This window comes from Gopherus flavomarginatus, chromosome 1 (assembly GCF_025201925.1).
Source record: "Gopherus flavomarginatus isolate rGopFla2 chromosome 1, rGopFla2.mat.asm, whole genome shotgun sequence".
Taxonomy (NCBI): domain Eukaryota; kingdom Metazoa; phylum Chordata; order Testudines; family Testudinidae; genus Gopherus; species Gopherus flavomarginatus.
In genome coordinates, this window is record NC_066617.1 from 178,372,517 (window position 1) to 178,397,055 (window position 24,539).

Sequence of the window (24,539 nt, forward strand, 5' to 3'; positions counted from 1 at the left end):
CTGAAAATTTTGTGTAGGATCACACATACACAAAGCCAGCAGAAAAAGTAAGATGCTGTGCAATTATTTTAATGTTCCAAATTTTGATCTTTGCTAAGTTTGAACAATTTAAAAAAAAATAAATTGCACACACTTCACCGAACATGAGAAGTAGGGTTGCTGCCAACCCTCCAGAACTGCCCTGGAGTCTCCAGAAACTAAAGATTCATCTTTAATTAAATATTATGTGAAGAAACCTCCAGCAAGACCTCCAACCAAAACTGGCAACCCTAATGAGAAGTCAGAAAGTAATCTGTGATACATACAGTGGTACAGCACTTTTCTGGTGACCTCACTAGTTGCTGCCGAATATATATTATTTAATTGTATTGTAGAAGTAAATTTCTAGCCATTATGATTGTGAAGAAAATCTGAATGTAACCCTAAGTAATGTTGTCTTATTGAAACTGCAAATAACAACAATACCTTTAAAAGGTTCTGTTCACAATACAGAAAGTTATGCTGCAGAATGCAATTACACAATGATTTGATCCGGTACACTGAGAGAGACTGAACTATGTTTTGACTATGTCCTCATACTGTGCTAAAGCCTTTATTTTAGGATAATTCAGGGACACTATGGTCTTAACTACATTACAAAATCAAAACCAATGTTCTATTCATGTTGAGTGCTACCTTGATATATCATCCCATAATAAAGTAGGTTTGTGTTGCGTATATGGAACAGGACTCAAGAAGGTGTGTAGTGCCTCAGTCATCTCAATAGTGTGTTAAATTTTCATCAGATTTCAAAGGTAAGTATTGTTGTTATACATTTCATTTCTAATCATTTTAGCAGGAGTATCCAAGTAGTCTTGGATAGGGATAGCACTTTTTTCCTAGACTAACTCCAGCAGAGCCAAATTTGAATCTTGAAAACAAATGGTCATAAAGGAAATTTTTTCCTAGTTGTGTTATTCAAAAACAGCTCATACTTTCTACAAAGTTCCCACAAAATTCACTTTTAGACTAAGATTTGGAAGCAGAAATTTAAGCCCCCAAAATATTTTTTTGAGATTGAACTGCTACTGAAAAGAATGGTTTGAATGGAGTGGCCATCACACCTTTCCCTGAAGTAGCTCCAGTCACAAACAGAATCTGTATGTCTAGAAAGCAAGTGAATAATTGGATAGGTAAAATGCTATCAAGGTGAAACAAAAATGTCCATTATGTAACTGAAAATATAAACAAATAAAACACATGGACACTGAACTGGTTATCCTCCAGTGTAATAATGGATTAAGACAACTGAAGATGCAGCCTGATTTTAAGGCTTTAGCAATCATGCACTTTTAATGACATCACACACCAGCCAACATCATCCAAAGGAGTTGACTGCACAACCAACTCACTCATGGAGTATGGTTATGTGAAAGACTCAACGCTTGGAGTACTTGCACATAAAAAAGCTGCAATTTCAAAATTGAATGTTTATGATGATAAGGAAGAAAGGTTTAGTGGTTTAAAAAAGTATAGGCAGTCAAGAAACCTGAATCCTATTATCTCTGCCACTGTTTTGCTGTGACTAAGTTGCTGCATCTGAAGGATAGTGATACTAATCTATTTCACAGGGACATTCTTTTATTAAGTGTTTAAAGATTCTTGAACGGAAGATGCTAGTCAAGTTCGAAGTATTATTACCGTGGACTTTATAAGTGAAGCACAATAATTGAAACACAGAGCTTTTTCTTTTTGTATCCCCAACCAATATACATAAAAACATTGTATTAATCGCAAAAGAACTTGTGTGCCCAAACCGTATCACATATATGTACTTGAAAGCACTCCAGTTGAAAATATTAGCAAAAGTGACTGTATTATGCAGAGCCGGCTCTAGCCATTTCGCCGCCCCAAGCACGGTGGCACGCCGCGGGGAGCGCTCGCCGGTCCCGCGGCTCCAGTGGACCTCCCCCGCAGGCCTGAGGATGCTCCACCGGAGCCGCGGGACCAGCGGACCCTCCGCAGGGACACTTGCGGGACGTCCACCGGTGCCGCCTGCCGCCCTCCTGGCAACCGGCAGAGCGCCCCCCGCAGCATGCTGCCCCAAGCACGCGCTTGGCACGCAGGGGCCTGGAGCCGGCCCTGGTATTATGCTGTCCTTGCCAAACCCCAAAATATGGGTTTAACTATTCTAATTAGGCCCAAGAATGAATGACCTGTCTAGGCATTTATCACTGTAGTATAAAGCATTAGGATTTTTCCATTAAATAAATCTGAAGAAAAAGCTGAACTCAAGAGGATGATACAGTTTATCTACAGCCAAACCTAACATTTGCCTCAGAAGAAATTCTGGGGACACTCAAAAACAAAAACAACCGTGGAGGAAGAAAAAGTGAAACCTAATAATCTATAGAAAATCATACATTTTTTCCCCATAAGTTTAAAAAAAAAAAAAAAAAAAAAAAAAAAAAAAAAAAGGTGGAGTCTTCATCTAAAATCTACTAAGGTTTCCATCCAGAAAATTTTGTGTTTATGTTCCTACAATGAATTTTGCATAATTGGGTAACCAATACATTTGGTCCAGTGTAATATTTTACATACTGCTCCTTAAAAGTTTTTTTGATCTCAGATCTGAGTTCAGCTGTCACTTCTGATTCATAGTACTGAGGACTTTTGGTTACGCAGAAAGGCACAAAGCTCAAAAGAGTGAAGTTTATTATTAAAGGATGCAGTAATGATTACGGGACATGTTTTAAAAGAAGGAAAACAGATCATAACTGTGTCCATCAAAAACATACTCAATGTAGAAGTCTCTTGGAAAGCTGCTGCTGTATATGACATACGCCGATTCTATTGACATAGTTACTTCACTAATATTGTCAAAGGAAGTACACTTTACAGAGCTCTTTCCTACATGCCAATGAAATTCTCAACTCTTACCTAGATGAGCTTTATTTATCCTGAGAGAATCTAAACTAAGCACCAAAACATTCTGTTCTCTTTTTCCTTACTAAGAAGTATTCCTGCCTCCTTCTCCCTCTCCTCTTTTGAATTAAACCCTTCTCTCCCTCTGTATAACACTCTCCTACCTCCCCAAGCTGCAGCATAATTGCACTGCCATCCCAGGAGTCTGTGTGGAGCCTCAGGCTTTCCTACCCATCAACCCCCAAGGGGTTTCTCTGCTTCCGACTCATGGCCAATTCCTTCAATGGCACAGGCCTTCACAGCAATATCTACAATGTGCACCTTCCTGCCTTCTGGCCTGATGGAGAGGAGAATACCTGGTGGCAGGGGTGAGAGAGAACAAGTGACATGCTAGATTGGAAGATCCTACCAAGATTTCTAACCTAGTTGCCAGAAGCCATATTGTTTCAATCAAAAGTTTCAACCAAACCTTTCAGCAGTAAGATTAGATCTAACTCAGAAAGCAGCTAATTGTTAAAGCACAGAAAATGTTAAAATTGGCCTGTTTCCTAAGAATTAAGCACCCTAAGCGTACATTTGTGATTTTATTTACCCCATTTACAGCTTATAGAATGTATCTGTACAACATAATATACCTTCCTCCTCAACTCTATCACATCCAGCTAGAAGTATTTGATCATCCCTTTCACGTGTGCTGGCAGGCTCCATGAATTCCATTATTTTGTAGCTGGGGAACTGTGCTTCAGAATTTTGTCCTGAAATCTAAGTTTTGATTTAAAAAATATGTTTTCTATATTTCAAACAGTTTTTAAGAGAGCCTCTTTGGTTGTGAAGAAAAGCTTCCAATTATGAACTTTCCAATGCAGTGACGCATTCCTATTTGTTAAGACAGCTTTGATGTGTGAACTGCCCCAATCATTTTAACTAGATGTTGACTCTGAATCCTAACAAATAATTAAAGGCTGGTCTGTGCTACGTGGTGGTGCGGCCAGGCAGCTCTACATGCTGCCTTGTCAGCAGGCACTGCCCCTGTAGCTCCCATTGGCTGTGGTTCCTGGCCAATGGGAGCTGGGGGGCAGTGCCTGGGGCGGGGACAGCGCCTGGGGCGGGGACAGCATGCAGAGCTCCCTGGTTACCCCTACGCATAGGAGCTGGAGGGGAGACATGCCATCACTTCCAGGAGCTGCACAAAGTGCGGCAAGCCCCTGATTCCACTCCCCGCCTGGAGCGGAGCAAGCTCCAAACCCCATTCCCCGGCGGGAGCTCGAGGCCCGCATTAAAACGTCTGGAGGGACAGATGTGGTCCCCAGGCTGCAGTTTGCCCACCTCTGCTGTACATCGACATAACTTAAGTCAACTTAATTTTGTAGTGCTGACTTGCCTTAAGTGCTAACATTGACTATTTCACTGTCGATCATTTCAGCAGAACTACTACTCACATCCCAAACTACTCACATCCCTTGCCTTCTCAGGTGTCCAATTTCTCAACTATGGCGAACTCAGTTCCAAAAAACCTCGACGGTTACGGCAATATAAAAATCTACAGCACAATTAAGATGAAATTTTCGGACGACAATATATCAATCAACTAATTAGATACTATAAAAATTGCACACTGATTGCATTATTCATTTTCATGTTTAATTCTATACATTTACTTCAAGCTGACACAGAACTTGCAGTCTGCAACACTGGGGTGCTATAAAACTCCAAGAACAGTGAATTTTACCATGGAATTTGGATCCATCTTTCCACAGATTACAAAAGCCCTTGAATACAGACCTTTAGCCAACTGCATCAGAATAGTAGCTAAAACTCAAATATAAAGGCAAAGGAAAGACAGGGACACACTATTTTCCTTCATAAATTCATATTTTTGGACCTAACTTACACATTGTGTGTGACTGTATGCAGGGGCCTTAATATAAGAGATGCAGATACCCTTCTAGAGTAGTCATATAAATTAACCCCTTCAGATGTGTATCCTGCTTTTTTTTTTTTTTTTATAGTTTCATCATTCACGAAACTATAAAAACATTTTGTCATTTTAAATTAATTCCTTCCATTTGTTAACTTAATCTCCATCTATTGTATCTGGCACTAACTCACACAATTGCTTCTCCCCCTGAAAGCCTATTGCCAAACTTAGTTGTCAAAAAAGACGGTTACTCACCTTTGTAACTGTTGTTCTTCGAGATGTGTTGCTCACATCCATTCCAGTTAGGTGTGCGCGCCGCGCGTGCACGTTCGTCAGAAACTTTTTTACCCTAGCAACTCCAGTGGGCCGGCAGGTCGCCCCCTGGAGTGGCGCCGCCATGGCGCCCAATATATATCCCTGCCGGCCCACCCGCTCCTCGGTTCCTTCTTGCCGGCGACTCCGACAGTGGGGAAGGAGGGCGGGTGTGGAATGGATGTGAGCAACACATCTCGAAGAACAACAGTTACAAAGGTGAGTAACCGTCTTTTCTTCTTCGAGTGATTGCTCACATCCATTCCAGTTAGGTGAATCCCAAGCCATACCTAGGCGGTGGGGTCGGAGCGAGAAGTCGCGGCATGGAGCACAGCAGATCCGAAGGCCGCATCCTCTCTAGACTGCTGGACCAGGGCGTAGTGGGAAGCAAAGGTGTGGACCGATGACCAGGTCGCTGCCCGACAGATTTCCTGGATGGGCACACGGGCAAGGAAAGCCAGCGACGACGCCTGCGCCCTGGTAGAATGCGCAGTCACACGGCCCGTAGGGACGTGGGCCAAGTCATAGCAGGTCCTGATACAGGACGTTACCCATGAGGATAACCTCTGGGAGGAGATAGGAAGCCCTTTCATGCGGTCCGCTACCGCCACGAAAAGCTAGGGGGATTTGCGGAAGGGCTTAGTCCTCTCCACGTAAAACGCGAGAGCCCTACGGACATCAAGCGAGTGGAGCTGCTGCTCCCTGCCTGAGGAGTGAGGTTTCGGGAAAAAAACCGGGAGGAATATCTCTTGGTTGACGTGGAAGGCTGAGACCACCTTGGGGAGAAAAGCAGGGTGTGGTCTCAGCTGCACCTTGTCCTTGTGGAAGACCGTATATGGGGGGTCTACCACAAGAGCCCGGAGTTCCGACACCCGTCTAGCTGAGGTGATAGCTACTAGAAAGGCCGTCTTCCAAGAGAGGTAAAGCAGGGAGCAAGTAGCTAACGGCTCAAAGGGGGGCCCCATGAGCCGGGACAACACCAGGTTAAGATCCCAGGTTGGAGCAGGGGGACGGACGTTAGGGTATAAACGTTCCAGCCCCTTAAGGAATCTAGACACCGTCGGGTGGGAAAAAACAGAGCGACCATCCGCACCCGGGTGAAAGGTGGAGATAGCTGCTAGGTGGACTCGTAACGACGATATGGCCAGACCTTGCCCTTTGAGGGACCAAATGTAGTCTAAGATGTCGGCTACTGAGACTTCCATAGGGCGGAGATTTCTCTCCACGCACCAATAGGAGAAGCGCTTCCATTTGGCCAAATATGTCGCTCTTGTGGACGGCTTCCTGCTGCCCAAGAGCACCTCCCTCACCGGCGTGGAACAGCGCAGCTCAGAGCCAGTCAGCCACGCAGGAGCCACGCCGCTAGGTGCAGCGACTGCAGGTCCGGGTGACAGAGGGTCCCGTGCTCCTGGGTAATCAGGTCCGGATGAAGGGGCAGGGGAACTGGGTCGGCTATGGTCAGGTCCAGCAGCATGGGGTACCAGTGCTGTCTGGGCCATGCCGGGGCTACCATGATCACGTGAGCCCTGTCCCTGCGCACCTTCAGAAGGACCCTGTGGACCAACGGGAATGGGGGAAACGCATAGTACAGGTGGGTCGACCACTGGATGAGGAAGGCATCCGCTATCGACCCGGGCTCCCTGCCCTGAAAGGAGCAGAACGCTTGGCACTTCCTGTTCCCCTTGGACGCGAAGAGGTCCACCCGGGGATAACCCCACCTCCGGAAGATGGAGAGGGCGACGTCTGGGCGAGGGACCACTCGTGTGACAGGAAGGATCTGCTCAATCGATCCGCCAGCGTGTTCCGTACTCCGGGGAGGAAGGAAGCCATGAGGTGAATGGAGTGGGCTACACAAAAGTCCCAGAGTCGTATCGCCTCGTGGCACAGGGAGGAGGATCTGGTGCCGCCCTGCTTGTTGATATAATACATGGTCGTCGTGTTGTCGGTGAACACCGCGACACAACGACCCTGGAGCTGATGACAGAACGTTTGACAAGCAAGACGGACCGCTCTCAACTCCCGCATGTTGATGTGTAGCCCCACCTCCTCCTGGGACCACAGGCCCTGCGTCCTCAGGGTCCCTGCGTGGGCCCCCCAGCCGAGATCTGAGGCATCTGTTGTTAGGGACACCGAGGGCTGAGATGGGTGGAAGGGGAGACCCGCACACAACACTGACTGGTCCAGCCACCAGCCGAGAGAATCTAAGACCCTCTGGGGGATCGTGATTAACATATCTAGTGGCTGTCTTGTCGGTCTGTAATGACTGATGAGCCACAACTGGAGTGGCCTCATGCGGAGCCGAGCGTAATTGGTCACGAAAGTACAGGCCGCCATGTGGCCTAACAGGGTTAGACACGTCCTCACTGACGTCAAGGGGGCTGTCTGTAGTCGTTGCACGATTGCCGACAAGGCCTGGAACCGCTGCAATGGCAGCAAGGCCCTGCCCACAGTGGCGTCCAGGATGGCCCCGATGAATTCCACCCTTTGTGTGGGGGCCAGGGTGGACTTGTCTGTGTTCACCAAGAGGCCCAGAGTGGCGAACATGTCGGTGATCACACGGACATGGCTGCAGACTTGTTGTTCCGACGTGCCCCGAATCAACCAATCGTCCAGATACGGGAACACGTGGATACGACTGCGCCGAAGCTGCGCCACAACAACTGCCATGCATTTCGTAAACACTCTCGGGGCCGTGGACAAGCCAAATGGGAGGACTGCAAATTGGTAATGCAGAGACCCCACAACGAAGCGAAGGAAACGTCTGTGGGGTGGCCAGATAGCAATGTGAAAATACGCGTCCTGCATGTCGAGGGCGGCGTACCAGTCTCCCGGATCCAGGGATGGGATAATGGTCCCCAAGGAAACCATGCGGAACTTCAACTTCACCAGGTACTTGTTGAGCTCTCGCAGGTCGAGGATAGGCCTGAGGCCTCCCTTGGCCTTGGGGATCAGAAAGTAGCGGGAATAAAACCCCTTGCCTTTCTCGTTCTCCGGCACCGCCTCTATAGCTCCTTTGCCGAGGAGCGTCTGCACCTCCTGCCGAAGGAATTGCTCGTGAGAGGGGTCCCTGAAGAGGGACGAGGAAGGGGGGCGGGGAGGAGGAAATGAAACAAACTGCAGGCGGTATCCCGACTGCACCGTGCGTAAGACCCAGCGGTCTGATGTTATTAGGGACCACGCTGGGAGGAAAAACGAAAGGCGGTTGGAAAACGGGGGGAAAGGATCCATTGGGGAAACTGTTACTGCGCCCTCGGGCGCACCTTCAAAATGAAGGCTTGGGTCCAGGCGGGGGCTTAGAGGAGCCTTGGTTTTGCCCCCCTTGGTTCCCCGAGTGCCTGCGCCTTCCGTTCCTGCCGCGGCGCCTGTTAAGGTCCTGCCGCTGGCGGAACTGGGAATACGGCCTGCGCTGTTGTTGTTGTTGCTGCGGCCGGAAGGGTCTGCGTTGCGTCACTGGTGTGTGCATCCCAAGTGACCGCATGATGACTCGGTTGTCTTTCAGACTCTTGAGTCTGGGGTCTGTCTTGTCCGAGAATAATCCTTGGCCTTCGAAAGGAAGGTCCTGTATAGTGTGCTGGAGCTCCGGCGGAAGGCCGGAAACCTGCAGCCAGGAGAGGCGACGCATTGTTACACCCGACGCGAGGGTACGGGCAGCCGAATCCGCAGCGTCCAAAGAGGCTTGCAAGGACGTGCGTGCGACCTTCTTGCCTTCCTCTAAGATGGCCGTAAACTCCTGACGAGCATCTTGTGGCAGCAGCTCCTTGAATTTATCTGCTGCCACCCAGGAGTTGAAGGCGTATCTGCTTAACAGGGCCTGCTGGTTGGAGACCCTGAGCTGCAGCGCCCCAGCCGAGTACACCTTACGGCCGAGGAGATCCATCCGCCTGGCCTCCCTGGATTTGGGGGCTGGAGCCTCCTGACCGTGACGCTCTTTATCGTTGACGGATTGGACCACCAGGGAACACGGAGTCGGGTGTACGTGGAGGTACTCGTAGCCCTTAGAAGGAGCCATGTACTTCCTCTCGACGCCCTTCGCAGTGGGAGGAATGGAGGCCGGAGACTGCCAGATGGTGTTGGCGTTGGCCTGGATGGTTCGTATGAACGGCAGGGCGACCCTGGTGGGAGCGTCTGCCGAGAGGATGGTCACAATAGGGTCCTCTACCTCCGAGACCTCCTCGGCTTGCAGACTCAGATTTTGGGCTACTCGCCTGAGGAGGTCCTGGTGCGCCCTGAGGTCCAGCGGGGGGGGGCTGTTGGAGGAGGTCCCAGCCACCGCTTCATCAGGGGAGGAGGATGAGGAGACCCCCGGCAAGAGAGTGTCTAATGGGGGGTCTCCCTCGGCCCTCGCCTCTGCCTCAGGAGCCAAAGCGGAGTCTTGATGCTTGGACCCTTCCTCCCCATCCGGGGAGGGAGGGGGGCGAGACAACGAGGCTTCAGGTGCCCTGCGCTCCGCAGTCGCCGGCCTAGCAGGGAGCTGTTGGGGGCCCTGGGCCTGATGATATGCCCAGGGTGTCCAGAAACCCCATTGCTGCGGGCCTTGGTCCTGCTGTGGAGGCTCACTGAACAGCGCCGCCTGCCGGTCGGTGCCCAGCGCGTACCCACTGTCCGTTAATGAAGACGCGGACGGCTGTCTAGAGGACCATGGCGGGGCGGACCCTGGATGGTAAGGGTCCGCGCGGGCCGGCACGGGCGATCGTCTCGGTGCCGGGGACCGGTGCCGGGAGTCGTATCGGTGCCGGGACCGGGACCGGGTTCTGTCACGGTGCCGGGATCTGGACCGGTACCGGGTGCCGCTTCGGTGCCGGGATCGGGACCTGCCACCGGTTCGGTGCCGGGAGGTCGACCGGGACCTGCCACCAGCTCGGCGCCGGGAGGTCGACCGGTGCGGCGAATGTCTGGATCGGCTCCTGGAATCGCGGTGCCGGTAACGGCGGCTGGAGTCTGACCGCGATCGTCTCGATGTCGACCGGTGCCGCGAGTGCGACCGGTACCGCTGAGGGGAGCGGTGCCGGGACTGCGAGCGGCGGCGGGATCTGGAGCGACCGTGACGTCGGGACCTGGATCGAGAACGTGAGTCCCGAGACGGTGCCGACATCATAGGCTTGCCTCTGGACACGACCCGCACCGGAGGTACCGGGGGTGGTAGCTGAGTGGGCTCGGTCATGGCTATGAGGTCCCGTGCCGAGGCGAAGGTCTCTGGTGTGGATGGCACCACTATCTCGACCCCAGATGTCATGGGGGAGCTTGGCGGCACCGGACTCGACGGACCCGCCGGGCCCGGAGTCGACGGTGCCGGCGGCGCCGCGGCCGATGTTGAGGCCGGGCGCTCCACTCGGGTCTGCCTGGCCGGAGTAATGGACTTCGACGGCCTAGGCTCTGTCCCCGGTGCCGGAGAAGGTCGGTGCCGGGGAGTCTTCTCGGTGCCGGTGCGATCCAGTGCCGGCGCCGACATCCCGGCCTGCGAAGCCGCCGGGTCAAGTGCCGCCTCCATAAGGAGAGTCCGGAGCCTTTGATCCCTCTCCTTCTTAGTCCTTGGCTTAAAAGCCTTGCAGATGTGGCACTTGTCGGATCTGTGCGATTCCCCCAGGCACTTCAGGCACGCGTCGTGGGGATCGCTGGTAGGCATGGGCTTCTTGCAGGCCGCACACTGCTTGAAGCCCGGCGAACCAGGCATGAGCCCGGTGCCGGGTGCCGGGAAGGGCTAAGCCCCCGGCGAAGAACTATTTACAAACTACTTATCACTTAACTACCACTATCTACACTTAACAATCTAATTAACAACTACAATAGAGATAACGATAGAGAACAAGGAGAGGTAGGGACGTGGAGGACAGCTATGCCGCGCTCCACAGTTCCAACGACCGACACGGCGGTAAGAAGGAACTGAGGAGCGGGTGGGCCGGCAGGGATATATATTGGGCGCCATGGCGGCGCCACTCCAGGGGGCGACCTGCCGGCCCACTGGAGTTGCTAGGGTAAAAAAGTTTCCGACGAACGTGCACGCGCGGCGCGCACACCTAACTGGAATGGATGTGAGCAATCACTCGAAGAAGAACCCTTAAGTCTTCCTACAATTAACACACTGGAGTATTTCACTGAGAGAGAAGAGTATTCCATCTGAAGTGCTTTAACATTTTTTAACTTTATGATGTGAACAAATATCCCCCTAAACCCAGTGTCTCTCTTCCTAAATCTGCACTATCGGCATTGGCTATAAAAATTATGCTCAATTCCATACATTGAGCCATCCAAAAATTAAAACAGGCCTTCGAATAATGTATTCCTAAATAGTGCTAATTAATCTTGCTCCAGAATCAAGTGTTCTTCAATATACCACAAGCCGAATCAATGCTGGCACATGCAAAATACAACACGTGCCAAAGCTAATGAAGTTAAAAAAAAAAAAAAGTATTCGCTCTGCATGAGCACACACTTTTTACATTATGATTATTTTTATGGCATACACTAAAGAAATTAATGCGATGTTAAATTTGTACACAGCAATTTCTTCTCCACTCTGTTTCCATGCAATGCATGCAGTTAAATATAACTCATCAAGCAATCTGCTCTACAATTTCCAGCATTCAAAGTTTGGCAAATCTAAAAGTGGTAAGAGCTAACAGAAAAACTGGTTAGATGTGGAATACAAAGACCTGGTAAATCCATCATACAGAAGGAAGAAAAAAGGGGAGAGGGAGGAAGATACTGAATTACCTCATTATTCTATCACCTATTGCTGTTCCTCTGATATTAAATCTAGTGAAGGGAACAATAGTTAAAGTCATTCAAAAATCCTGTGTACCAAGTTTTTAAAGATTAGAGTCTATTACAGAATGTGTTCCAATTATTTCAAAGATTCTACTTTTTCCATAAGGGCTAATACATGAAAAACATTTTCATTTCAATCAACCCTCCCCCTCAGTTTTTGCGTATTTTTATTAGTATACAGCCTAGGTTTTATAAAATACAGTAATTACTCATCAATTGAATTGTAGCAGATGTAGCAGCACGTTACATAAGCATTTCCATTTTAAATTCTCTATTTTGAGTCCCTTGTGAATTCAAATTTTCCACTAATTGGACTGATTTTCCAGGCTTAGTCTCTGCTCAGAGGTGACTTTTTATCAGAAAGTTTGAACCAAACCAATTCAGCTATTTGAATATAGAAATAGCTCTCACTGAAAAGTGCCTTGGACTATTCAGGTGAAAACTGATTTTGATCTGACATGACTTCTGACTGGTCATAATTCAATTGTGTGCACTTTCAGAACACTTTGCATAGTATTTTCTCACTAAGCCCACAGAGTTCACAGCTAAGGAAAGCCATGCTGTCTGTGCATACATGACTAATTTTGCTGAGCTTTGAGAAGTTGGTGCACATCTAAGTTAGAAGATATTTAGTTGCTTTGGCATGCAAGAGAAGGGACTCTTCTCCCCATGGACTCCCCCTGGAGCACAGGAGATAACTCCCTTCTGCAGACCTTATAGGGTAAATGACAATGTTCCAGCAGCATCTAGCCAAATAGTTTCACAATATGAAATTTATTTTCATCCTTATTCTTTAAATATACCCTAGGAAATTCTATCAGACAATTGTCCATGGGTGTGTTAAAAATGTCATATTAGATTAGCTAACTAGACCAACCACTATAAAAGAGATTTCAAGAGCCAAACATTTCACTTCTTTTAATCAATATAGGCTTCATCATTTCCTAAGGTAATGTTATACTATAGTAGCCGAGATGCTAAAGCAAAAGAATGAGAAGGCCATTCCATTCTAAGTCTCCCATTTTCAGTTCTGGGTGATAATGGCTCATGGCTGATCTCAGCCCAGAATGTAACAACTTCAGAGAGTGTGGGCAGTTTCACAATTACATAAACCTGCAAAAATACTTGTTCTGGACTTTAAAACCATTGCTGTGGCCTTTTTCTATGTTCAAATCTCAAACAGCTTTTTAAAAGATATATTTCTACTGAATTCAAGGTAAACAGAGGAATAGTTACATGGGAATCAATGTAAGGAACACTATGTCAGAAAACAAGTAAAATGAAAATATTGAACTATAGGTTTACTATTTTTTTTTTAGTTTTGCCTTTTTGACAATTTGACATAGCAATTAAATTCTGGGGGGGGGAATCTTCTATTTAACATCTATTTAATCTTCATTACAAGTTTAAATACTAAATCATACTAATACCAGGCAACAGATTGACTGCTACTTTAGACTCCAAAGACACCTAAGTTATGTTCACTAAATGTAAATCCTGGTTAATTGACTTGAAGAGCAGGATGTTTTTATATACCTGATAGAAGCTCTCTTTGGTGCTGTTGTTTTAGGAATAATAAAGTATGTTCAGATTTCGTGTTTTCATATCTATAGCATAGATTTATTGATACTGTTACATTTAGGATAAGTTTTTTCCCTGCAGACACTGTGTTCCTTAAGTTAGGCACTAGAGAGAGCTGGTCCTGTGGATAGATTCCCAGAACACATAACAGTGGGTTAAATAGAGCCAGTTCCCAGTTTGAAACAATTAAAAGTTGGATTAGGCATCTAAAGGAGTGCACATAATGGGAGATCCTTAAACAACATATGAATGATGAATATTGACTCACATTTAGAACATCTGAAGTGTAGATCTATATTCATTTTGTTCAAAATTGAAGGAAAACAGTAAAAAGTTCATGCAGCATGAAGTACTACATTTACTTTTTAAGTCTTGCAAACAGGTTGCAAAGGGGTATTCAAGTCCATCTGCCAATTATTATCCTTAGGAGAAACTGTAAAATCGTGACTCCAGAGAATTTGAGGTATACTCTTTCTAGCATTCCACAACAGAAAAGTTGTATGTTATAGACAAAAACTAATCTGTGTTATGTCGCAATCTGAATTTTTCTTCTATATCATTCTTTGTGGAGTTTTTCCAATGTCTAGGAAGTGTTTAACTTGTAGAGCTTAAACTTTATTCCAAGCAGTTCAAAGTTCAGTAATGTTTTACCCTGGAAAAGGTCTCCAATAGTCAACAGGATTTTAGCATTCCCTTTTTGAAACTTAGTGTCATCTTCTTCCTAGAGGAAACACACCAGATATTCCCAGGAAGTCAATGGGAATTTTGGCACTTTGTCAAGGTACTTGATTATATTTTTCTGTATTTGCAGAGGTGCCCCCTACTATAGCACGTAATCGAATCTCTGAGGGAGCCAAATGTCTTTACCATAAATCAGATTGAAAAGAATAAAGGGTGAGCAATGTACTGCATCAGTGCTTTGTCACATGGGGCTGTTTCTCTGCAGCCCAAATATATTGAATTACAGCTGTCCAGCAATAGAATTTCCAACTGGGGAAGTAAACATGTCCTTTTCTTTTCTGTCTCTGGACTCTCAACAAGCTGATTTGTGGTCTTTTTCCATGCTCCATCAAAGTCTGTTACTTTAAATATCAAATAGGTAACAATAATGGAATGAATTTTACGGAATACAACGCTCAGTGAAGCATGCTAGTTTATCAAGCTGACTTGGTCAAACAGATAATGGAAAAACAACGAGGAGTCCGATGGCACCTTAAAGATATAGTCTTTAAAGATTTTAAAGGTTTAGTCTTTAAAGGTGCCACCGGACTCCTTTTTGTTTTTGTAGATACAGACTAACACAGCTACCCCTCAGATAATGGTAAATAAATTATCTTTAAGGGTATCGCTAAACAGGAGCTGGGAAGTGTGCTTCCAGCTCAGGTAGACATACATATTTTCAAGAGCTAGTTCTGCTTGAGCTAGTATGCTAAAAAACAGCACCATGACCATGGTGGCACAAACGGCAGCTTGGGCTAGCGGCCTGAGTACAATCCTGTCTGCCCCCTTCGGTACAGACTTGGGCAGCCAGCTCAAGTAGCCATGATCACACTATTTTTAGGTGCTAGCTCGAGCAGAGCTAGCATTTGTACGCTACCCAAGTGAGAATTCCACCTCTCATCTGCTGTGTGGATTTACCCATAAGGTCCTGATGCAAGATATACAAAAGTAGTTCTACATTTAGTACAATGTTTTGTTGAATAGTATGAAAAGAGTCTTGAAGGATAGGTGCATATAAGCATCACCTCTGATTTGGTCATATTTACATGAAAGAGTTACATGATAATGCTTTAGGCTTCTATGGACTAGTCTACTCTAGAAGCGATACATCGGTGCAGATGAAGATGCTCTATGCCGATGGAAAAGAGCTCTCCTGTTGGCATAATAAATCTACCTTCGCGAGAGATGGTAGCTATGTCCTGCCAACATAGTGCTGTTCACACCAGCGCTTATAAGTTACAATAACCTGTCACTTGGGAAATGGCTTATTCACACCCCTGAGCAACATACATTATACTGAAGTAAGTGGTAGTGTAGACTGGCCTAAGACTTCTTTATGGTATTAAATGGAGGCTTATGTTTCAGTCTGCTAAGGCAAAGACCAAAATTTTGTGTTTTTTTCCCCCAAGTACTGGAATGTCCTGAATACCACAACACTTTGAGACATGCAGCCTAGCGAACGTATTTAAATTTGAGATCTAATAATCCTAAAACTCTCTTATCTATGGAAATCCTCCCAAATCCCACTCCATTGACAAGCTCATGAACATTCTCATCTCACCCTTTTCCCAAAGTAATATACTCCAGATTCCTCTTCCAAGCTGCAGATACCCTCTGAACCTCATCTCTTCTCAAGACCAGGTACCACAATATGCATACATTTGAATGTACAGTCTGAATACATGTAATTTGAAGATATTGGGGCACTTGGCCCTGGGATAGAAGTAAAGAGGAGTTGGACATGGTGGATTTGTTATTATGACCATGAGGGGAAGGGTTTAGCCACTGGTATAGTACTGACATATTTTTGTAAATCAAGGATCATATGTGGCAATATATTAAAATTACAAGAAGTTGAATTCAGTACTCACTCAGACAAACTCTCACTGATTACAAAAGGAGTTTTGTCTGAATAAGAAGTACTGAAGAGGATTCACAGTCAGCTTCCAAGTCTTCCAGTGTGGTCTTTAACTGGAAAATCATGATTTTCCCTTCACACACAAACCCTTGCCACTTATTCACCAATCATTCAAAAGGCATTCTAAAATCCTGAAACCAGAAAGAAAAAATATAAATTTTATTATTTAACCTTGTCACCATTCAACTATGTAGGAAAGCTCTGCTCCTTATACATATACACAAGAACAAATTGAAGTGAATGGGGTATTAAATTTAATCATCATCAAAAGCCTGGAGGTAATCCTAAACCACACTGGGCTGTACAGCCATACAGTGGGAAAAGGCAAGCATTATAGTTTGGCTTTTATTTGCATATGAAATATTTAACCATATCAACTTCAGTGCAGTTACCATATACTAGATTTACACTGGTGTAACTAAGAGTAGAATTTAGCCTTACAATCCTCACTGATGCAGTCAGATACAGACAAGGGAGAAGTCTGTAAAATGAAGTGTAATATTCACTTAATATCAGATATGCTGTCTGGCGGGAAAGCTGGCTCTTATACAGCACTGTCTGTGCTCACAGCACTATTGCAATCTTCATCAAATACTCAACAGAACACCCGATAGGGATAAAAAAAAATATGGGAGGGGAACTTACTTGCTGGAGGATTCTCTGCAGCTTGAGGTCTTCAAACCGCAATTTGGGGACTTCAGTAACTCAGACATAGATTAGGGGTTTGTCATAGAAGTGGATGGGTGAGATTCTGTGGCCTGCTTTGTGCAGGAGGTCAGACTAGATGATCATAAAACCCTTCTGACCTTAAAGTCTATGAGTCTATAAGAGGATAAGTTCTTGGCTCAAGGTCACAAAGGACATCCGTATCAGAGATGGGATTAGAATTTGGGAGATTCTTGTGTTCAAAGCAGCAGACCATACCATATGCTGTCCTTGCTGAGGAAATTAACTTAAGATCTTCGTCTCTAACTACTAAGATTCTAATGCTACACATAATACTCCACTGAGTGAGGGAGTGGTCCTGTGGAAAAACAGTATGTAGTCATGCAACTAAAGACTGTAACATAATGCATACACATAAGGTGGTTGAATTAAAATTGCACAGGCAACCTTAAACCTGCCATTTCCTAACTTTTCAATGTAAACTTAATGTTGTTCTTTTAACAGTTTGTGTAATTTTCTAGTTTTTTTTTTTTAAGGAACTGAAATAATAGTTATTCCATCATGTGGCATCATATTGACACCCACATACGTCATCAGCAGGGTGGAAACCTTTATGTCCATCACAGTGGCAGAGGTTTGTTCAACTGATAACAGTAGTAGGTTGTCATCCTCTATGTGAACCAGCAGAGGAATGGTGAGACTCAGGAATTTTGGGTTCCACTCCAGGCTCAGGAGGGAAGTGTGCTGCAGTGGATACAGACTCTTCTTCACATTCCCACCCAGCTTGACCCCTTCTGCCTCCTCCTACCCAACATATCCTGGGTACCAAGTTATATCTCTTCCCCACCCTGGCTCCTCATCCCAGTCCCATTCTCCTCACCTAGCCAGTCTCAGTCTCCATTCCTCAGGATTCTCATCCCAGTCTCTTTGTTCAATCATTCCCAGTCCTATCCCCCTAACCTCCAAGCTCCTTCTCGCCACTCTCCTTGCTCTACTAGTCCCAGTTCCTTCCTCCTGGCTTCTCATCCAGTCTGTTTCACTACCATCATCATGGTCTCCAGTTGCCCCCACATACCCAGTCCCAGTCTTCATCTCTGGGCTCCTTGTCAAATCTCAGTGTCTCCCCATGTCATAAACAGACAGTTAAGGGTTAATGACTCTTTTACCTGTAAAGGGTTAAGAAGTTCACCTAGCCTAGCTGACACCTGACCAGAGGAACCAATGGGGGAACAAGACGTTTCAAACAGAAGGAGAGAAGTTTTCCTTTGTTTAGAGTCTCAGTTTCAGCCGGAGTGAAAAAGATCAGGAACCAGCCTCTTATCAGAGTAGCAAGTTTTAGAAAGGGATAAACAGGTTTATGTTTATTTTCTTTGTAACTTGTCTTGGTACCATTAAGGGAATTATCAAAATTGGGTATTTGGGTATTTTTTTGTGTAACTAAGTTTTTGCCAAGGGGAACATCCTTTCTGTTTGGAATCTGTTGTCTGTGAGAGTAGCTGGTATGCTAATCTCTCCCAGAGGGTTTTCTTTTACCTTTTTTTTCTTTAATTAAAAGCCTTTTTCTTAATACCTGATTGATTTTTTCCTTGTTTTTAGATCAAAGGAGGTGGATCCAGATCCACCAGGAGCTGGTGGGAGAAAGGAGGGGGGATAGTTAATTTCTCCTTGTTTTAAGATCCAAGGGGTTTGGATCTGTGTTCACCAGGGAATTGGTGAAGTCCCTCAAGACTATACATGGAAAAAGGTAGTGCTTGGGGGTGGTGGCAGCGATACCAGATCTAAGCTGGTAATTAAGCTTAGAAGTGTCCATGCAGGTCCCCACATCTGTACCCTAAAGTTCAGAGTGGAGAAGGAACCTTGACACCCCATCTCAGCTCCCTGTCACAGTCTTTGTCCAGTCAGTCCCAACTGATCCCCTGTGCCTAGTTAGACCTGTCTCCCTTCCCCCCTTCATTTCCTGTCCCCCACTCCACTGGTTCTCAATCCCAGTCTTCCTCTCCACTCACTTCAGTCTCCAGTCCCAGTATCATCCTACAGGGTCTTTGTCTCAGCTTACTCCTCCCTTCAGACTCCACAGGTCTAGCTTTTTTTCCTTCTGTATTTGAATCAGGCTGGTCTGTCCTCCACTTCGTCTGAACCCATCAGAGAGAGTCACTGAGCACAGGACAGACAGGCTTCCTGCTCTCAGTTCAGGTGTCCAGATGCAGCACAGCTTAAAGCAGCCCAGAGCTGTAATTTTCAGGCAAAGTCCTGCCCGGCCCCAAGCTGGTATATACCCAGTGTGTATGGAATCTCTGGGGTATTTAGCTACTAAAATCTAAGAAGTCACATCTGAGCATGTGAGAACTATGATTTTTCAAAGGCTTATATCTTGACCAAATTTGGGAAGATTTTCATGGGTAGAGCAAAATGCACAACCCTGACACAAAGGCCACCACCTGCCAAATTTCAAGTCCCTGAACCAAAACTTTTCAAATAAAATGCCAGATTATTCTGTTTTTTAAAATAGGCAAAATGTATTTTTCCCTGGCCTCATTCTCAAACGAATGAATCATTTTGGCAGAAATTAAAACAAACAAACAAATAAAAAAGCCTGAAACAGATACAGCATAGAAAATTTCAGCTCAAATTGCTAAAGTTTGACAAAGTTATAAGTAATTAAAAGAGTGCTTATACCAGTTATGTCTGTAATATCAAAATTGTGGCATGAGACAAGAACTTGGTTGGAGTTATATCCTGCTAAAAACTGAGTTTAAGCATACGCTCAAGTTTCATTGGCGAAACTTAATGCTTTGCTGAACTAAAGCTTAAGAATCCTAATTGGGGTTGCACGTTAGCTAAGACACTTAGAATTGCTGAAAAAATAATGAAGATTTCTGGAAACTGGCTATACTGGTGGTACATGACAGAGCACCATCCTTGATTATTTATACTTAACCTGTTATAAGACTTTTAGCTTTCCTCACTAGATGGCTGCAAAACCAAAAAAAACCCACATAAAAACACTGACAAATCCCACTGAGATTTTCATAGAATGTCTACAGTTTTGGGGGCATTACATAGGTATCTAGTGAGCCTACCAAGGAATAGTGCAGACTCCACAACATCCTCTGGAAGAAAAGCAGCATTTAATGAAGTTATTGCTCACCTATCATTCTGACTTGGAGGTAAGACAATACACTGCAACTGCTACAGTAAAAGAGGAGATGAGGGAAAGATTAAAAAAAGAGTAATGTACCAGACAGAAAGATACAGGAGCAAGAAAACTCCCAGGGCCTTTTTCCAGCCTCAGAAATGTGACTTGCTTTGTTGTCTAAAGCTTTACAAATGTTCAGAGAATTCGTTCCTGGTGAAAGGTGCCCAACTTACAACCCTGGAGGATGAAGTCTCACAGATTTATGTATTGTGACAAAGTTCCTCCTCTGCCTTGGTGGGTCCTGTGCTTATTGGCAGATTTGCTCACCTCAGTGATCTTCCCCACAGTCTGGGTCAGCTCCTCCTGTGTCTGATCAGGAGTTGGGAGGTTTGGGGGGGAACCTGGGCCTACCCTCTACTCCGGGTTCCAGCCCAGGGCCCTGTGGATTGCAGCTGTCTATAGTACCTCCTGTAACAGCTGCATGACAGCTACAACTCCTTGGGCTACTTCCCCATGGCCTCCTCCAAACACCTTCTTTATCCTCACCACAGGATCTTCCTCCTGGTGTCTGATAATGCTTGCACTCCTTAGTCCTCCAGCAGCACACCCTCTCACTCTCAGCTCCTTGCCTTCTTGCTCCCAGCTCCTCACACGCACTTCCTCTCTTCTGGCTCTCTCTCGCCTGACTGGAGTGAGCTCCTTTTTAAACCCAGGTGCTCTGATTAGCCTGCCTTGATTGGCTGCAGGTGTTCTAATCAGCCTGTCTGCCTTAATTGGTTCTAGCAGGTTCCTGATTACTCTAGTTCTGCCCCTGCTCTGGTCACTCAGGGAACAAAAAACTACTCATCCAGTGACCAGTATATTTGCCCTCTACCAGACTCCTGTATCCCATTGGCCTGGGTCTGTCACAGTATCTATGATATTTACATAACATTAGTTACCTGGGACTGCACGAACACCTGGGTTTTGAAATAAGAAAAAAGTTTTAGGGTTTTTTTAATTCTATTTTTTAAAACCATGTGTTAATCAACTGTGGTAAAACAACAGGGTAGGCAGGGCAGTTGTAGTTCTCATACGTGTTAATGAGTCAAGGTAAAAATCGAGTAATGTGGTGAAATCACATTTTTTCCCCTAGTGTGGACATATCCCAGGAGGGAAAAGCTTTTCCACAATGCCTCATCAATGTATCTCAACCCAAACCCTGAGGGGCAAAAGAGTAGTTCAGGCTCCATGGTCCATTCAATCTAACATTCCAATACGAGTGCCAAACAACGTCAATTACAGTGGTGGGCTTTAATACACTGCTCAGTGTTCTGGGCTATGATGTCATCTAGGGACATAGTCATCCAGCCCCTTGGAAAATTCCTATTTTGCAAAACCTATGAATCCCAGGGAAAACAGGATGAGTCATTCGCTGCTTCCCACCCTCCACGACCTAAATATATATTAAAGAACAAATATGAAAAAGAAAGCAATTAAGGAGGACATTAAAGTTGATGCCAAGTTAATTTCTTTAGCAAGCAGTACAGTTAAGTTTCAACGATTTGCATTTCCAGTGTACATGATTAACAGAAACATAACCTCTACACCTCATACAGTGTTAAGTATGTCTCAAATGAGAGATGTACCATATCTAAGGTGCAACTGAAAGTGACAATAAAAATTTGAAAAATATATTGCCTTGAGTCCAATAGCTGAAAGTTTGCTTAACAAATTAGGAAACTATTTGAACAGTCCAGGCGTTGATGTTAACAGCATATTTTGGTGAATGGGAGGGTTATTATGCCAATTATGGATTAAGATGTCAAATATACGATATATAGGAAACTCTCTTAGTAACAATGGTCAAAAAAGGTTGTTTTTTTTAAAATGAGTACTTAGATTCTACAGGAAAAAACTGTACAGAACCCATCAAACCCCTTTTTTTTGCAGCCACAATTTTCTAGTAACTCTCATAATCATTAGTAGTCCTGTCCACACTGGTATTCAGAAGTTAACAAGAGAAAAAGGGTATGAAAGTTCTCTTCTCATGAGAGAGAAAGGAAAATTCAAAATTATTTGATCGATCACCAATGGAGAAAAGGCACCGTGCATTAAACAGACGCTACAGAGAAATGCAGCACTGCCTACCAATAGTGAGTTCTTTTGCAAACCAAGGATGCTTACAGTGTAGATAGAAGACAAACTGTAGACCACTGTATCTGTGACAGATGGGCAATTTCCTGCAATAATACAGTAAGGTCTTTCAAGGTTAAGTTTATGTATCATTGTGATCCAGGATTGTAAGCAGCCTTTCTAGGGTTGAGATATGACTTATACAAGACCTCGGAGCTCAAAAGACTGTATTGAAAATGTGCCAAACAATTATGGAGTTTTAGGACAAAAAGTGGTAAGCGGATTTCTTGGAGAATCCCTAGGGAGAAGTTAATGCAAACTCCCCACCTCCAGTTATGCAAAATCCCAGCCTTTTGAAGCTATGCCCAGAGAACAGGGTCTCTGTCTGCAGATTTCTATGTTTCTATGACTACCTGTTACAGAAGGACAACATCAAAGGCCAAGGCAATATAAAGAAAAGGCTAATCTGGTTTGGGACTTAACGTGGATGAACTTGTAACCATGATGAAGACCCACCTGTGGGTTTTGAAGAACTAAAACCTACCAGAGCCGTAGACTGGAGTTGGGGGTGACTTCCGATAACTTTTTTAGCATGTGTGTATGTTTTTATTGTTTTAAGTTAAAGCATTACAGAGAAAACTTATTAAGAATAAATGTGCTTGCTTAGAAGCAGCTATGTGGTAATTATAACTTGGGGCAATCACTGGTCATAACCCTTGCAGAGAAGGCACAACACAAGCACTGGCCTTTTAGGAAGTCTCGCTGGCTGGGAGATCAGTGTAAATCAGGAAGCTGCAGAACCTTAAAAACCCCCAGTCAGAAGGAAGTGAGATGTGGGTCTCTGGCCAGGAGAAGTGATATCTGGGAGCCACAAGCCCAAAGTGGTTGCTGTTTGTGGACCATGGAAGGGGAGTATGGGTGTTGTTGCCCTGAAATTGTGACAGTATCCTAAAATGCGTTGAGAACAACACTGATTAACTGCAAACATTTATCACTGGGGACCTCAGATAAAAAGCTGTTATTAGTCCTTTAGCAAGAAATATACAAACATAACAAGTATGAGGTTTGTATGAGTTTCTTTTGAAAATATATATATGCTAACTAGATGCAGCCTTCAAGGTTCCTGGTAAGTTGTTTATGAGGCGCTCTGGGCCACACGCTTTGAGATCCTTCTGTAGGGGGCTGGAGAATCAGTTACTAGTTTTCTCTCAGAAAATACTGATGCCAAATAATAGAAAAGGAAAGAATTCTACTAACCTATGTCCTGGTCCTCCTCGATACCTTGCACCAGGTATCAGGACAGGGTCATCATCACTATCATCAGTTTCTTGGAAAGTAGTGCTTCTGGTGGACGATTCTTCATGACTTGCAAGCCCTGAAGAGTCTGGCTGTGGTTGATGTTCATGGTTTGTATTAACTGGGTTGGCAGTAGACTCTGTACTTTGACTTGAACTCTCTTGTTCTTTGCTTTTTTCACTTGAAGGTCCTTCCTCTGGGTTCCTACAGATGCTGTCAAGATTGGGATCACTTTCTCCTTCTGTGCTGGTTCCAGGATGCTCAGAAATATTCGCTAAAAGAAAAAGGCAGTCAAAATTAGCCACTGATAGTTAATCTGCTCAGGAAGACGTTGTTATAAATGTTATAAATAAATTTTGTGTTTGGCTTGGCTTTACCCTTTTTCAGCCAGACAATCATATGAAGACACAGCAGACAAACCTGTTTCTGCTCTCTCTACAGCTTCATCTATAGTTTTCAACTCTTCAGCACTTGTAACTTCCTCGGGCAATTCTTTACGGACTCCTGGAATTAAACACCAGATCATATAATCATTTCAGTAACATGAGTATACACCATAAGTCCTGAAGAACATTGAAACTGCTTCACTGTATCAAGCCATTGGTTCGTGTAGTCTGGAATGCTACTTCAGGTGCCTGTTTCTAATGCTTCAGAGGAAGACAAAAAGACCCCATAAATCCACTTACCAATTGTTCAGTTTGGTATATCAGAGAATAAAAGTGAGGTGGGAGAGTCTTTCTTGGTCCATGCTACAATTCAATACTTGATCATATAAGTATTTTAGTAGCTAATTTACTTTTAATGTTGTGAAACAGAAGATGTGATAACTCAGTTGTGATTACCTAGAGTTACAAAGGTTGATTAACTTATTAAAAGGTAATCATCATATTTCTAGGCATTTCTTTGGAAATCTCACTAAATATTCACTGATACAGACATTTGCTCCAACTATCTCCTGCAGCAATGAACAGGTTGACTGAATTCAGCACAATATATTTTTCTCCAATTTGCACCTTAACATTGTATGCCCCCTTTATAAGCTGCCAGCTTCAACTGTCCATTTACTAAATGGATTAACATCAGTGAAAATGTGTTTTTTTTAATAAATGTAAATATTAATGTTGTTTAAAAGGTAACAGCCCTGAATACCAAAGTCCCCTAATTATCTAGAGTGCAAATACAGAATAGACACAGTGGTACAAGCCTTC

The 24,539-nt window shown here is 44.9% G+C and overlaps 1 protein-coding gene across 12 annotated transcripts in view; it reads right to left on the reverse strand.

Annotated features, from left to right (window-relative positions):
* DCAF6 (DDB1 and CUL4 associated factor 6) overlaps positions 1-24,539 on the reverse strand; it is a 173,021-nt gene that overhangs the window by 14,654 nt on the left and 133,828 nt on the right. For 9 of the 12 annotated variants that reach the window (XM_050957258.1, XM_050957247.1, XM_050957326.1 and 6 more), the window contains 3 exons: positions 23,752-23,835; positions 23,293-23,605; positions 11,846-11,887 (listed from right to left, as the gene is read on the reverse strand). In XM_050957258.1, coding sequence (XP_050813215.1) covers positions 11,846-11,887; positions 23,293-23,605; positions 23,752-23,835 — 439 coding nt within the window. The remainder of the gene's footprint in view (positions 1-11,845; positions 11,888-23,292; positions 23,606-23,751; positions 23,836-24,539) is intronic. The other 3 variants (XM_050957346.1, XM_050957269.1, XM_050957356.1) reach the window with 1 other exon arrangement.